The 17,034-nt window shown below is 42.8% G+C and overlaps 1 protein-coding gene across 1 annotated transcript in view; it reads left to right on the forward strand.

The window, feature by feature from the left end:
- Nucleotides 1-17,034, forward strand: part of LOC102813938 (2'-5'-oligoadenylate synthase-like protein 2-like) — a 42,760-nt gene that overhangs the window by 8,372 nt on the left and 17,354 nt on the right. The window contains exon 3 of the mRNA XM_006865498.1: nucleotides 11,248-11,430. Coding sequence (XP_006865560.1) covers nucleotides 11,248-11,430 — 183 coding nt within the window. The remainder of the gene's footprint in view (nucleotides 1-11,247; nucleotides 11,431-17,034) is intronic.

Consider the following 17,034-nt stretch of genomic DNA (forward strand, 5'->3'; position numbering starts at 1 on the left):
GACAGAGGTAAAGAATGATGTATGCACAACCTTGGAACAATAGGGCTCTGGGATACAAAGATTGAGCCATGGTTGGAATGGGGAAAAGGGGGGAATAATGTTAAGATGCTTGGCTGTCTTTTGAATCTTGGTTTTGCATTATATTATAAATAGACACTGGGTGGGGGAGAGAAAGGAATAGCTAGAAATATCACCATAGAAAGCTTGTAAGTCTGTCTTCTGCCTATAACCGATTGGAATACCTAAAATGGGGCTACAATGTACCCAGTGAAGGAGGCTTCCTGCAGAGCCTCTGCATTACATAAGACTATAGGTGGAAGCCTGAACCACATCCAGATCTTCAGAGGTAGGAAATTTCCACTTGAAAGGACGGGCAGACCAGCCTGGAGTGGCTAGAAGAACTGAAGATACTTCTTGAAAGAAAGACCTATAGGAAAAATACAAAACAATAGAGGAAGACCGACTCTTACTACAAGAATAAGCAAGTTGCTTGCCCAGGAGACATCAAGGCAAGTGGTCGGGTCCCCTCAGTGTAAACCCCCCATCCAAGACTAAGACTTAGTGGGAATACATGCTCTGATTGGTGACCATGCTCATCACCGATAAGGGGAAGTGAGAGAAAAATATCAGTGAAGCTGCAAGCTAAGCCCTACAACATTCAATAGACTCCTGTGAACCCAGGTGGAGACCTGGTTGTCCAGCAGTATGGCAAGACCTGGGGACTCTTGGGCCCAGAGTCACTGACACAGCCACAGAGGACTAGAGTGGAGAGTGAGGCATCCAGCTGATAAGAAGAGAGGGCATATGCATAAGAACACCCACACTTGCAGATAATACTCACTTGATCTGGCTTTACTGACTGGATGATCAGACCTCAACCAGAAGAAGAAAGAAGAGGAAAAAAAGAGTAATATGATACCTTTTGATGAACTTGACCTACACCTATGGATGCAGTAGCTCAAAAGAGGGAACAAATCTTTACAGCAAGGATCATTCCCACTTCCTCCATACACAGAGTAGACAGGGATGGACAACTTGGATATTGGCTACCCAAAATGGGGGGGGGGGGGAGGGGCTACAAAGGCAAGAAGTGACTGGCTTACAAGCTTTCAAGAGGGAACCTAGATTCAAAGGGCATGAAGGAAGGTAGAATCTCCACTGAGTAGTATCCAACCTGTCTAGGCGGGGCTGATGAAATGAAATGCGGATGGGTCTCTTGTGATACAATAGTGAATAATTGTTATCAGGACTGCTTGTGAGGGTTGGTAGTGTAAAGGGAGATGTTTTGTAGCAAAGAGGGGAGTGATTAACTTTTCAGTGTAGGAGCAGAGGTCCCTGGGACTATCAAGGGAGAAGAGGGGAGAGCAGGACCCTACCCAGAGAAGCAATGATGCCTGAGATGGAGGCAGAGACAATGATGTGGAGAGATGGAGCAGTTGGGGACTTTAGACCCAGAGCAGGAGAGGGGCTGTGTGCTGACAATTGGGGGGGGCAGGCTTGCAGTGTATATACCCTTTGGTTGGTTGATGATGCATGGAGGGGATTGTAACCATGGCAGTGAAAAGATATACGATAGGATGAATGTAAAACTAATGTTCTCCCATGTAAACTATCACATAATTTACAAGAAAACATTAAAAAAAAAAAAAAGAAGGAATGCACATAGTCACTGTACCTCCCCCCCACCCCGAAAAAAAAAGGTCATTGTTGAACCATTTCAAGAGGTAGCATATAATCAACAGCCATTGATTGGTACTGAAGCAAGCCGACCCAGGTGCACCGAAGGCATTGGCAAATAACAAGGCTCTGGGAATGGATGGAATACAAATTGAAATCTGTCAACAAACTGAAGCAGCAGTGGAGATACTTACCTATGCAAGAAATTTGAAAAACAGTTACCTGGCCAGCTGATGGGGAAACAAATTCATATTTATGCCCATTCCAAAGAGAGATGACTCAACAGACTGTGGAAATCATAGGAAAATGTCATTAACATCATATGGAAGTAAAATTTTGCTAAAGATAATTCAAATATGGCTGCAACCATTCATTGACAGGGAACTGCCAGAGGTTCAAGCCGAATTCAGATGAGAATGTGGAATGAGAAATATCATTGCTGATATCAGATGGATCTTGGCTAAAAGTAGAGAATACCAGAAAGATGTTTACCTGTGCTTTATTGACTTTGCAAAAGTTTTTGACTGTGTGGATCATGACAAGCTATGGACAACATTGCAGAGAACGAGTATTCTCCAGAATACTTAATACATGCTCATGAGGAATCTGTACATAGACCAAGAGGCAGTTGTTCGAATAGAACAAGAAGACAGAATTGTTTAAAATCAGGAAAGTTGTGCATCAGCATTGCGTTCTTTCACCATACTTATTCACTATGTATGCTGAGCAAATATTTCGGGAAGCTGAATTATATGAAAAATAACAAGGCAGTAGGACTGGAGGAAGATTCATTACCAATCTGCAATTTGCAGATGATACAAACTTGCTTGCTGAAAGCAAAGAGCACTTAAAATAATGATGAAGATTAAAGACCACAACCTTTGGTATGGGTTGCACCTCAGTATAAAGAAAACAAGAATCACTGGACCCATAAATAATATTATGATAAATGAAGAAAACATTGAAATTGTCAAATACTTCATTTTGATTGGATCCACTGTCAACGATCATGGAAGCAACAGTTAAGAAATCAAATGACTTACTGCATTAGGCAAATCTGCTGCACAAGACCTCTTTACAGTATTCAAGAGCAAAGATGTCAGTTTGAGGACTAAAGTGTGCCTGACCCAAGCCATGGTATTTTTAATAGCCCCATATGCTTTGTAGAGTCCTGGTGTGGTGCTGTGGGTTAAGGTGCCAGGCTACAAAGCTGTTTGAACTGCAAGGTTGGTGGTTCAAGCTCACCAGCTGCTCCTCAGAAACCCTATACAGGGACGCTATGGTTCGGAACCAACTCGATGGCACTTCACAACAACATATGCATGTGAAAGTTGGACAATGAATAAGACTGTAGAATGGTAGAAGCATTTGAGTTATGGTACTGAAGAAGAATCCCATGTAATGTGCTTTTGTTTTAGAGATTTGGTCCCTTAATTTGAGAAGGAAATTTCTATCAAGGGTGTACACTCAGGCATGTATGCAGAAAGTATTTATCTTAGAAATGGCCTAACAATGGTTTAGTCAAGGGTTTTGTCTGCAGTTTTTCTTCCATACCCATAACCCTGCACTCAGTGGAGGACAAGGGTCCAAGGAAGACAGGCAAAATGAAGAAGGTTGCTCCCATGTTTAACATGAATAAAGAGTCTTACCTTCTACCTCAACAGACACCCAAGGCTCTGCAGTGGTGATGACACTGTTCTTATTGTTGGGAGCATGGCTAGCCTATGGGCACCATCAGTGCAGTCTTCACTCAACCGGAGGAGCATGCTTCATCAGGGGACTGGGGTCTTCGGCCAGTGGAAGTCCACATTGTATCCTGCTGTATGATGTTTCAGACATTCCTGGCTCCAGTGTCTCATCTGATCACAATTGTGGCATCAGTTAAGATCAAAGTTACCTGCTCCCAGAAGCCTCCAGCTATGCTTCTGTTGTCCTCTTCCTCTTCCATTATAGCCAAACAGCCTTCTCCATGGTAGGTGAAATTAGCTGGGCATCCTAATGCAACGGTTACTAAATAAGCTTGCTTCTCCATTTTCCTGTCCACACAGTCCTCCTCAGTATTATCATGGTTATTTAAAACCTTGTTAGCCTCCTCTACTAGTCAGGATAAAGGGGTGTTAGATCCCAGTTCTATCTTTCTTATTTTCTTCTAATATCTGGGTCCACATTTGTATACTTTCTGAATGCCTTGGTTAGTCTGCTCAAGAAGTTTGGGGGATTTTCTTCTTTTCCCTGAGTGTTATCTATAACTTTATCATACTAGACTGTTTTGAACATATATTTTCTTATCCTTTCTAACACAAGTTAGTATGTATTTGCAATTATCAAAATCTTCCACATCATCATAAAAAATAAACAAACATGATGCAATTAAGAGGCGTAACTGAGTATCTTTCTTTTTGTTGATGTTGTTAGTGCCATTGAGTCAGTTTTTAAAAAATTAAATTTAGCTCATATCATGCTATCAAATTGTTATGTCATTATAATAATTAAATTGACCTTTCGGTTCAAACTTGTCTTGCAATCCAACGCATTATCCTGCAATGCCACACCATTTATGATAATAGCTTCTTTAAATTTAGCATCCTGTCATGATTATAAATTTATAACTAGCCATTTTTAGAAATCAAAAAATACGTTAGATAAAATAAAAATTAATTGCAACTGCAGAATTGCCTCATTTTTTAAAAAAAGTTTTTATTGTGAATTGAATATTGGTTTTACATTCATCCTGTCATATTTTGTTTCATTGCATGATTATAGTCCCCTCCATGCATCATCATTCAATAGTACTTGCTTCTAATCCCTCTTTTTTGTTGTTTGTTTGATTTGAATGTACGCAAAAACACTTAGGAATATATAATCATTGAAGCATTCTTCAAGCCTGCCTCCTGGCGGCCAGCACACAGTCTTTCTCTTTCTATGAGTCTGGAGTCCTCAGCTGCTCTATCTCTCCATATCCTCATCTCTGCTTCCATCTTTGGTCTTCGCTGCTTCTCTGGTTAGGGTCCCACATTCCACTCATGCTCTTCTTCCTTGATGGTCCCAGGGTTCTCTGTTCCTGGACTGTAAGATTAATTACAGTCAAATTTTTGTTACAAAAAGTCAACCTTTATAGTTGTGACAGTCACAAATAGTCATGATAACAATTATTGAATCATAAGACTGTTATCCCCATCTCCTTTCACCAGACCTGTCTAGATAAGATGAAAACTATTCAGTAGGGGTTTTCTACCTTCCCCTACACACTCTGAAACTAAACTCCCTCTTGAAAACTTGTAAGCAAGTCACTTGCTGCTTTTATTGTCCACCCCACCCCCATTTTAGGTAGCCAATGTCTACATTGCCCGTTCCCATCAACTCTGGTAGTGTAGTAGTTATGAATCCGGCTGCAAACCTTAAGATCACCAATTCAAAACTGCCAGCTGTTCTGCGGGACAAAGATGAGGCTTTCTGCTCCTGTAAATATTTATAGCCTCGGAAACCCTGTACAGGGTCACTATGAGTCAGAACCGACTCCACAGTACTTAACAACAACAACAATCAACCCTATGCACCAAGGGGATAGGATTGATGCTTGATGTGAAGATTCCTTCCCTCTCAGTTGGTATTTTGAGCTACTACATCCATAAGTATAGGTCAACTTCATCAAATTGTAGCAATTCACCCTCGTTTCCTTTATCAAATTTTTTGTATCTTCCTTTAGCTGAGTTCTGATCATCAAGCCATCAAAGCTAGGTCACATGGGTACTATCTGTAAGTTTTACTTCTATCAGCTGGATGCTTCACTCTCAGTCTTGCCCTCTTTGGCTAGGTCCTTGTTCATGGGCTCAAGAGTTCCCAGGTATTACCATACTTTGGACCGACCAGTCCTTCATTTTCTCTCTCTCATCTCCAGGTCCACGGGATTCTATGGAATGTGGTCAAACTTAGCCAGTATCTTCATTGCTGCCTTTCTCCTACTTGTGAGAAACGTCGTCTGTACTCATTTTAGCAAGAGTGAGGTTTTCTTTATTCAATTTTGCAAAATCAGGTGCCGCGCCACATGGCCTGCTACAAATGGTTTTTATACTTGTCTTCAAAAAGCCCCTCCTTCAGTTCCAGTTCCCCAAATACATTTCTATGGCTTGTCCCATTTTCCCTGCCCCCAGAGAAGCCAAAATGGCTTGCCCATTGTCTTAATGGCTGTATTCTTATTTAAATTTCCTAGTCCTAGAACAGCCAGGTTACATATCCCTCCCTGTATGTAAATCAACAATCTGTCAGGCGTAGGAATCTCATGCATTCCTGAAGATGCACCATGACCACAAGAGTCTTTTCTCACACACTCACCAGTAGACCAAGGTGGTCACCAGCAAGCTTACAGGCCTGCTTGTGTGTTCTCTTTGAGTTTCAGTCTTGGAGGGAGGTTTCTCCTGCAGGGACTTGATTGCTTGCTTGGAAAGGTTTCTTCACCCCCACCCCCACCTCCCCCACCCCCCACAAACAACTTGCTTGTTCTTCTACTCCCCAATCAGACTGCCATTTTTGTTTTTGATTTTTCCTGCTGATCTTTCTTTCAAGAAGTATCTTCTGTTTCTCTAGGTGCTCCAGGCTGGTCTGCTTGTCCTTTCAAATGGTAATATCCAACCTCTGAAGGTTCTGGATGGGGCTCAGGATTCCACCTGAGGTCCTATACATTACAAAGGCTCCGCAAGAAGCCTATTTCACCAGGCAAGTGGGCAAGTTCTAGAACCCCTTCCCTTTCAGGTATTCCAATCAGGTATAGGCTGAATATGGGCTTACAAGCTTTCTATAATCATGTTTCCCAATAGAGATAGATATTCCTTTCCATCCCCCTCAAGTGTCTATTTTACAATAGTAGAATTGCCTCATTTTTGAAAAACAAAAACCTTGTATTTCAAATGTATATAAAGTAGAAGGTATTGCATAATGAATCTCCTTGGTTCTATCACCTAGCAACATTGTCAACTCATAGTCAATTTTATTTTATCTATTTCCATATATTATTTTAAAGGAAACATCTAAGTTATGTCTATTATTTGTAAATATTTTAGTATGTTAATGAGAAAGATAAGGTATCTTTAAAAAACTATATCCGATCATTCTGTCTAAAAAAATTAACATTTTTAACATCATGAAGTAAACAGCCAGTTTTCAAATTTCTAATGGTGCAATAAATGTCAATATTGTTTCCATGTCCCTCCAGGAAAGAGAGACAGCCTTTGGAGTTGGTCTCTAAATTTCTGAAGATCTATTGACACACTACCTAGATTCTCTTTTCACTGTCCCTAATCAGATGTGGAAAAGGGGACATGTACTCCAATGGCAGCTGGCTTCCTTTGCCCCAGGGACTACTCTCAGGTATAAGCCTGGCCCTGAAGCATTGGGGAGTTTATGGCTTTTATGGACCCACTGGAGAGGGGTCAGAGTTGGAGGTAGGCTGGAAGGGAAGCAGTGGGTAAAAGCAAGCAAGAACTTACAGGCGGTGGGGCGAAGTTAGTCATAGGCTGAACTTCATAAGTGTGTGCTGGATAGAGGAGTCCAAGTAGAAGGTGGGAGTACGATCAAGGGCAGAACACACACCTGCCCCCCCTCATCCCCGCCCCCCCCTTTTAAGGCAGATCATCAATGATGTCTTCAGGCTGTTTCAGATTTAAAACAAATACCTAGAGGGGATCTTTCCCTTTGATTTCATAGTGGCTGTGTCTTTCTCCAGTCTTTTCTCCCTCCAGGGTTTTGATATAAAGCCAAAAAGCATTGTACATAAGGATCTCTCCTCATTTTCTCTCTCTCTTGCAAGAGATCTCACTGTAAAATGGTATTAAAAAAGAGGGGCCCATTTAATGAGCCATTGTTCTTGGTCTCCAAGTGTGTACTGGAGTCAGGCAGCATTACAAAAGAAGATTAGTTTCTTTTTCATAATTTCCTCTGCTGGAAACTCTCCACAATGAGTTAGCAAGCAGCCTAGAGGGAAGTCTTTGAGTATGCTTGAGGTTTGAACAGGTGGGCTGTCCCTTCTACAAGTGGTGGCCAATAATAACAGGGCCATGGGCAGATGGTTGTAAGCCCCCACTTGTCTATGTTCCATAAGTTAATAACTTTTCAAAACTCTCTGGTTTAGGAGGTCCAGGGGAGAAAATAGATGGCCTCACCTCCCTGTGGCAAAGGCTAATCTGACCCCCAGCTGGATCACAATTGGGTCAAAACAGTCTTTACTATGCTGGCACTTGTGAGCAAGGAAAGCAAGTGCTCTCAGAAACCAGTAGGGGGAGTACTCCCTTTCAAACTGTGCTAAGTGGGGAGATGAGGTATAGGATCTGAGGGCCAGAAAGGGACTGATCCACGCACAGTGCCCACCCAACACAGAGGCTAAGATGACAGTCCAAGAGTTAAATGACATCCCACAAGGGGCCCAAGAATACGTCTTTGACATCTGTTTAATTCAGGGAAGAAAGAATTATTAAGGGTCAGAGTGATGTTCAGTGTTTTCACACTCAAGTGTGGAAGAGAAAAACTCTTAGAAACCAATCAAGAGAATATTTTTCTCAGCACCAAGTGTCTGAGAGGTCCAAACAAGTAAAGATTGATAAGCAGAGAGAACAAGTAAAGTTTCCAAGGGTAGAAGGGTCTTGTTGTTGTTGTTAGGTGCCATCGAGTTGTTACCCACCCATAGCGAACTTATGCACAGCAGAACGAAACACTGCCCAATTCTGGGCCAACCTCACTACTGTTGCCACGCTTGAGTCCATCGATGCTGCCACTTGGCTACTACATCTCATTGGGGGTGGATCTTCCTTTTTTTTCTCTGACCCTCCATCTTACCAAACATGATATCCTTCTCCAATGACTGGTCCCTCCTGACAATATATCTGAAGTATGAGAGACAAAGTTTGGCCATCTTGGCCTCCAAGGAGCACTCTGATTACACTTCTTCCAAAACGGATCTATTGGTTCTTTTGACAGCCCATGCATGGCACTTTCAATATTCTCCTCCAACCATTTAATGAGCAGAAAAAGATAAAAGTTGGCTGGGATAGCTCTAGAAACTGACCAGAGGGAAGTCGAAGAATGATAGATGTGAGAGAAAATATACAACAACTTCAGCCTTAGGAAAATAAGAAAGACAGAAGAGATGACTTCCAGTCGGTCTTGGGGACTCAAACCCTTCACTGAGGCCAGTCCCTGTTTTGGGGAGTGCCCAGACAAGGATCCTTAGCAGGGTGATTAATCCCATGCCTAGTCCTCGTTCTTGGGGACTTGAACCACTCATGCAGGAATTAAGTCTTCCAACTAGCAGCCCTGGGGACTTGAACCCCTCATAGGGACTTCAAAGACAAAGGAAAACATAGAGGAAAGTGTACAGAAAGAACAGGAATAGAGTCTTTCCATGTACTACAGTTGTTGTTGTTGTTGTTGTTGTTATTGTTATGTGCCGTGGAGTTGGTTCCGACTCATAACGACCCTGTACAAGATTTCTGAGGCTATAAATCTTTACGGGAGCAGAAAGCCTCATCTTTCTCCTGCGGAACAGCTGGTGTTTTTGAACTACTGACCTTGCGGCTCGCAGCCCGGTTCGTAACCACTATGCTACCAGAGTCCACTGAAAAAAATTGAAGAGGTAGACAGCAAAAAGACAGAAGATGAAATGATTCAAGTCCATAGAAGAAAAAAGTTCTCAGGGGATGCCTGGACAGGCAGTCTGCCTAGCCAATGCCAAGTAATCCAAACAAAAGGGTTTCAACAGCTGCTTATTTTAATGTCATCCCGGGGTGCTCCAAAAATGAAGACATAGCCCCAAATATCCCACAGCAGAGTCACCAGCAGACTGATATCAGGCTACAGAAGGCTAGAAAGTTACGAACTATAATATAAAAGAGGTTTACTAGGGTATGGAAAAAGAATACATGCAAGGGACGTATGCCGTGCTCACAGTTTAAGGTGTATTCATACCTGCTTAAGGTGGAGGTTAACAGCTAGCTGATGGTTAAAAACCCCAGCTAGGTAGCTGAATTGGGAGACAGGGTTCACAGGCCCAGCTGGGTTCCAGTGGGCACTGGTGTCCAGAGGGCACTCCCAAGCAAATGCTGATCTCTTTCTGCTCATTAAACAGTTTCTTATCATGCTTGTATCCTGCCCCACCTGTCCTTTGTATTTGGAGGAGGCCAAAAATTCTCCTGTTTCCTTGCCCTAACACAGTAATATACAGGAGAAAGTGATGTGAAGATAAGCAGAAGGATATTTGAAGATGCTCGCTGTGTAGATTGGGGTGATGTGGCCGCAAGCCAAGGAATGCAGGCAGCCATTAAAAACCCAAAGAGCTAAGGGCTGGATTCTCCACTAGAGCCTCTGGAAGCAGTGAGGTCCTGCTGAAGCCTGATTTTTGATGCTCATTTCAGACCCCTGGGCTCTGGAACTGTGAGAGAGCAAATTTCTGATGTTTTAAACCACAGTTTTTGGTAACTTGTTATAGCAACTACAGGAAGCTTTTACAAGTTGCTCTGGCTTCTGACTCTGTCCCTCTCTGCTCTTGGGCTCTATCCCAAATGTCCCACACTCCCTGCACACCTTCTTTTTGGCCTTTAGGGCATCAATTGGCTGGCTTTCCCTTGCACTCCACCCCTGCCCCACCACAGTACCTGGTGTGGGCTGGGCCCTGGATTGATGAAGAAGCTGACCCCGATCCCTAACTCACTAAGGTCTGTGCAATCCAGGGTGCAGGGGACAGCAGATGTCACCTGCTCTCCTAGAAGGAGCAGAAAAGTGCCCAGGGCCATGGAGGAGACACTTGCCATGATAGTTCAGGTAGGACCAGGAGCCAAGGACAGGAGCAGCAGCTGGTCTTGGGGGTAGTGCTTAGGAGCTTGGGTCAGGACCAAAGGGAGCTTCTCTTCAGCCACCCCTCGGCTCTCCACCCTGACCCTCTCTTACCCTCCTTTCTTTCCTGCCATCCTCTCATGCCCTCCGCTGCTCTGTCCCTCTGAATATATGTGCATGTGTGTCTGTCTCTAAGAGTGTTGTGCTGTGTGTGTTTGTCTCCCCCTCCCTCCTTTCTCTTTCCCTGTCCTCCTTCCACCTCATTTCTCTTTTCCCTCCCTCCCTCTCTTTCTTTTCCAATGTACCAGGACATGGGGACAGGAGGAGACCACGTCCTAGACATTCTGAGAAATTCCCAGGCTGAGAGTCTGTGGGGAAGCCCCTGGGAGACCCTTCTCTCCCAGCCATTTTTTCTGGCACCCACAAGCTGACATAGAAAGTTCCAGCAATGAAAATTAAGTTTCAGTTTCCAAATGTCACGAAAGAAGGAGGATCTTACTGAAGTAATGGCTACTGAGCTTACAACGTCAGAGAGGGAGGAGCAGTGCGTTGCTGGACGGAATCCCAGACCTCTCTTCCCCCCAAGAGAGAAAAATAAAGCCTTCTGTATACCTACACCCTCCTTTCCCCTCTCTCTGGCCCTTTTCCTGCAGGAGAGAGACTAAGCTGCCCCTTTAAAAGGGCTGGGCAGAGCCTAGAACATTGATTCCAAAGGGGTGCCCTAGTACTGCTGAGATGGAGCCCATCCCACAGGACCTGTATGAGACCCCCGCGGACCGGCTGGATGCCTTCGTGGGTCAGAGCCTTCAGCCCCAGTGGGAACGGAAAAAGGAGATGCAGGATGCCTGGCAGAGAATTGTGCAGTTTCTGCGAGATAAATGTTTCCAGGATGAGCTGATTCTGGACCGAGAGATCAAGGTGCTGAAAGTGGTGAAGGTGAGAACTTGGGCACTCGGGGGGTTTGATGCTTCTTTGGGCCAGGTCATGTCATCTCTCTGAGTCTCAGTCTTCCTTAATCTGAATTTGTTATCAGCAATAAATAGGATCAAGAATGGAAAGTTGGTCTACAAATGTTAAAAATGATTATAGCTGTTATCATTTGCTTTATTATTCTTTGATATTCAGCTTTCTGATTGCCAAAGAGTCAAGTGGTAGCAGATTTATGCCATTCGGTGTTTGTGTGAGAAATCCAACTCTGTACCCACATAGTTGTCAGAATAGCCTTTTAGATTGTTGCTTTACAATGACACATATCAGTCATGTTAAAAACTATTTAGCAAAAAAAAAACAAAAAACTATTTAGCAATTTATGTAATAACAAAGGGTACTTTGGGAAGGTTGGTGGCTCTGTAGGATAAACTCTGGACTTCGACTCACATGGTCAGTGATGAAGCCTATCAACTGCTCCATAGGTGAAAGATGAGGCTTCAGGAGAAAGGTGAGGCTTTCTGCTCCCACAAAGCTTTGAAGCCTCAGAAACCCTATACAGGATCACTATGAATCAAAGACACGTAATAACCACAACAAAGGGTATTTATAGATTAAGTGGATTTTTAGGAACTGCCCGTGAGATTCAATATCTACTTACAGCACCGTTTCTCTTGGGAAAGTAGTCATATCTCTCTAAATCAAAGTGTCTTGACCAGAAGGTTAGATTTTGGTCATTTTCTGGAATGATAATTACTGTGAGTAGAAGGAGTCGTAATGGCAGCCAAGGGTAAGACGGAACAGGAAAGGCATACCTTAAAGTGTCTCAAGAGGAAAAACCAAAGATCAGCAAAGTTGCTATCAGAAATCCAAAAATTCAAGCTCATGTAGTTGTCGCGAATGATACAATTTTGTCTGTCTGGCTGCTGTAGAGCATGAAATCTGAAGGGTTTTTTTTTGTGTGTGTGTGTGGTTGTTGTTTTCTCCAGCCAGGCAGAGATTAAGTCTATCTTGTGCCTAAATTCAAGTGTTCAGATGCCAATTTTTCTTGAATACCCCATGCACCTCTAACAACTGAACTGCCAGAGTTAGGAGTAGAGTATATTTAAAAGTAGGTTTGGGAAGAGGGGAGTGGTTGATCTTGCAGTCCAGGAGCAGAGGACCCTGGGACCATAAAGGGAGAAGAACAGGAGTGGAGTGTGGGACCCTATTCAGAGAAGAAGCAACGCCAGAGATGGAGACAGAGATGATAATGTGGAGAGATAGAGCGGCTGGGGACCTAGACTCATGAACGGAGAGGGGCTGTGTGCTGGCAGCTGGGGGGCAGGCTTGCAGAGTATGCCCTTGGGTGTTTGAATGATTGCATATTCCTTAGCATTTTGGTGTACATCCAAAAAAACCCAGAGGGAATAGAAATAGAAGCAAATACTGTTGAATGATGGATGGTGCATGGAGGGGATTGTAATCACTGCAATGAAATGAACTACAATAGGATGAGTGCAAAACTGATGGTCTCCCATGTAAATTACCACTCAATTCACAATAAAAACTTAGAAAAAAAAAGTGGGTTTGGGGCCACTTCTTTCAGCCTGCCTTCACAGGAACATTCCTGGAAACATCCCATAATGGTCATCTGGTTGTGATGTCATACCATCTCTGATGACTTCAGAGACAGGTTATCTGTCAGCTTTCCCTGCTTTCTGTCAGCCCAACTTGTGGATGTGGGAGGAAATTCCTTTGTTCTTTGTGCCCTGTAAAATGTGGAGCTAGAACTCTGAAAGCTCATCCTGGCATCATCAATTATTTCTTTCATCTGGGTGATCTATTTTCATCTTTGTCTTGTTTTCACTCTTGTTGAACACTTAATAAAGAGTCTCTATAATACTCACCCACCACTTGTCTGTCAGTTTGTCATACTGTGGTGGTTTGCATGTTGCTGTGATTCTGGAAGCTATGCCACAGGTATTTTAAATATCAGCAGGGTCACCCATGGTGGATGGGCTTCAACTAAGAAAGACTAGGAAGAAGGAGAGACAGATTACTTCTGAATATTTAGTCAATGAAAGCCTTATGAACAGCAGTGGAACACCGTCAGCAAAAGACTGAGAGGCCAAAAGATGAGCCTCTCAGGTTGGAAGACACTCAAAATATGACTGGAGAAGAGCTGCTTCCTCAGAGCACAGTTGACCATGATGATGTGAAGGAGTAAATCCTGCAGGACCTTCATTTGCTGATGGGGCACAACTCAAAATGAAGAGAAACAGCTGTAAACATCCATTGGTAATCAGAACATTGAATGTACGAAGTATGAATCTAGGAAAATTGGAAATTGTCAAACATGAACTATATAACACATAAACATTGATATCCTACTCAATGTTTTGTTCTGTTGTGTATAGGGTCACTGTGAGTTGGTACCGATTTGATGGCACCTAACAACAACAACAACATTTATATATTTGAAGATGGGATCTCTTTTCTCCCCTACAATGGGGTTGACTTTTCTGCACATCTGAGCATACAAAGTGTTTTCCTGTATGGCTCCAACAATTTTTCTATCTGTGGTAGTATCTTTGCCCTCTAGCCCATGAGTAAGTTTCCCTCCATTCCCCCTCCCCACCAACTCTCCCCTTCCACTCCAAGTAACCATTATAGAATGTTTCTTTCATCAAGAAAACTTTTTCTTAGCTTTTTACAACAGTGGTCTTGTCAGTGACAGGTTAGGATCCCTGGACCCTAGGCCTCTCTTACCCTGGCTTTATGCTGCCCCTTTGCCCTAAGTTTTCTCCTTCTAGACAGGGATAATGAAAAGGAGAAGACATCTCTAGTCCAAGAAGAAGAGTAACATTGAGAGGAATAGCCTGGAGACAGGGAGTAGAAATCAGGACCTGAAACCCCAGTAGAGAAAAGCAACTAGTCACAAAGAGGAGGAATGTGACAAACGGCCCATAAAAATGGCACCTAGAGTTGACAGCTGCAAAAGGCATTCCATTTCCAAGAAGCTTGCACACTTGCACCTCATTACTTAAAAAAAAAAGATTAGTCGGCCTCCCACTCCTCCTAATCAATATGTAGTAGCCCATTCCTTGATCTTATAGTTTTGTTCTGTTCTCAACTCTTCCTTCTGTGGATTTAGGAGGTGCTGCCACATATATCATTCTCTGGTTGTTGTCTGTTCTTGTTGGTTCTCAGTCCACAGAACTCCCTTTAGGATGTTTTGTAGGGCAGGCTTGGCTTTGGCAAAATCTCTTAGTTTCTGTTTATCCTGGAATGTTTTGATTACACCATCATATTTGATTGATAGCTTTGCTGAATAAAAGATTCTTGGTTGGCAATTTTTTTCTTTCAGGGTTTTATGTCTCTCCATTGCCTTCTTGCTTGTATGGTTTCTGCTGAGAGATCCGAGCTCAATCTGATTTCCTTGCCTTTGTATGTGACACTTCTGTTTTCCCTGGCTGCTTTCAGAAGTGTCTCCTTGTCTTTCATTTTGGAGAGCTTGACAATGATATGTCTTGGTGATTTCCTTTTGGGGTCTATCCTTTCTGGAGTTCGTTGAGCTTCTTGAATGTTTATCTTTTCACTTTTCAGGATGTTAGAGAAATTTTCTTCCAGTAGTTCTTCAACTATTTCCTCTGTGGACTTGTATGATTCTTCTTGTTCTGGAATGCCGATAATTCTTAAGTTATTCCTCTTCATGTTGTCCAACATGAATCTTAGACTTTCTTTAGATGTTTTTATCCTTTTTTGTGTTTGTTCTTCTATCTTAGTGGTATTGAGAGATTTGTCTTCCAGTTCACTGGTTCTGCCTTCCATCTCTTCTATTCTACTCCTTTACCCTTTCAGAGTATTGTCTATTTCTGATATTCTGTTACTGATCATTTGGAGGTCTTTCTGTAGGTTTTGAATTGTTTCCAATGCTGTATCTATCTTATTTGATTGTTCCTGTAGCACTTTCCTGACTTCTTCCTTATTTTTCTCAACTCAATTGTAAAGTGTTTTGAAACATTTTAAAATCTATTTTCTGACATCCTTCTCAGGCATTTCCAAGGCCTGCCCTCCATCCAGAAAGGAGTCCAGGTCTGCCTCTAGGTTATTTGTCTCAGACATTTTATCTTGTTTCTGGACATGTGCTGATATGGTCATCTGCTTTTGCTTCTTGGACATGATTAGTATTTATCTGTGGCCTTAATACTTGAGTATGTGTTTTGGTATTTTTTATGCTTTCTGCTTGCTTCCAGGGAGATGTGATCAGGATGTGGGCTTCCCTTTTCACTCTTCTTATTGCTTAACTCAGTGTAACTTTCACAGTTGTCTGTTTCCCAGGTATATGGTAATTGGTATTGGTTCTTGCCTGGGTTTTGGTGTTTTACAGAGTGAGATTATAGCTTGCCTATATGGCAGCAGTTGCTGACTCTTCTTGTGTAATTTATGAGTTTGACTTTAAGGTTCTCTCTTCAGTTTCTTGCTTTCAAAGCTGCCTGAGAGATTTCAGGATGCCAGTGTTGGCTGTTATGCTATACCTCAGGCTTTAATTTAATTTTTGGCCTGTTTTGTTTTTAAATTCTCTTTCCCTCTCTATAGCCCTGTCCTGCCCTTTCCCTTTAAAAAAAAACAAAAGACAAACAAACAAAATCCTTCAGGGCCTGCTCTTGGACTGAGTATCTGTGCGCATGCGTGGCAGAAGAACTTACCAGTGGTGAGGGTGGGGGGTGTCCACTTGCTCAGGCTCCCCCCTCTAGTCACCAGAACAGAGGTGGGCAAACAGTAGGTGTGCTAATGACCAGATACCAAAAAATAATAATAATAAATAAAAGAAAAGAAAATCAAAACAAAGCAAAACTGACAAAGCCCACCTTTGCTCCAAGGGTCCCGCGGCGTTTTTCTGTGGTGTTTCTGCTCCCCCGTTTGTCTTGTCATTTGGTCTTGCCCAGTATGTCGGCTCCGGGCCTCCGAGCCCAGCCTGGCAGATTCAAAAGTACACGATTTTTTACTTCAGCTTCAAGTTCCACAATCTGCAGGCTTTCAAACTTTCAAAATATTCCTATCTCAATGGTTCTGAGTTTTGGAGCTCTGCCCCGGATCTGCTTTGCCTGGTATTCTGTGGTATTGCTGATGGCGAACTTCACTGCACCTCCACCCTAGCTGCCATCAAGCCCCACCTCCTAGCCCATTCCTTGAGGAGGAGACCCCATACCCTTATAAGTCAGTGCACCCCAATCCCACAGTGTCTTCTCTACTCACAGAGCAAGAGCTACTTCTCTCTTAGAAGTGAGCTTTCCCTTTGCAATAAAGAGCTTCTGGGTGAAGGCTTATTGTTTGTGTATGTGATTGAGAAGCAGCAACTTGTTGAGACTAATTCTTTAGACCCCTGGAGACCAAGAGGGACCAGTGACAGTCTTAAAAAATATTTGGCAAGGACATTTCTTGCTGGACTCAGTCATTGAGCCACATTCTTCTTTATTCTCTTTCCTCTGGACATGATAGGATTATACCAGGATTGATAGGATTAGGAGAGAACATCTTGATTGTATCTTATATGTATCTTGATTATATCAGGATTGTATCAAGATTGACATTGAAATTTAAAGAGACAGTATAGACATAAAACCAAAC

Source organism: Chrysochloris asiatica, unplaced genomic scaffold (assembly GCF_000296735.1).
Source record: "Chrysochloris asiatica unplaced genomic scaffold, ChrAsi1.0 scaffold00078, whole genome shotgun sequence".
NCBI classification, from domain to species: domain Eukaryota; kingdom Metazoa; phylum Chordata; class Mammalia; order Afrosoricida; family Chrysochloridae; genus Chrysochloris; species Chrysochloris asiatica.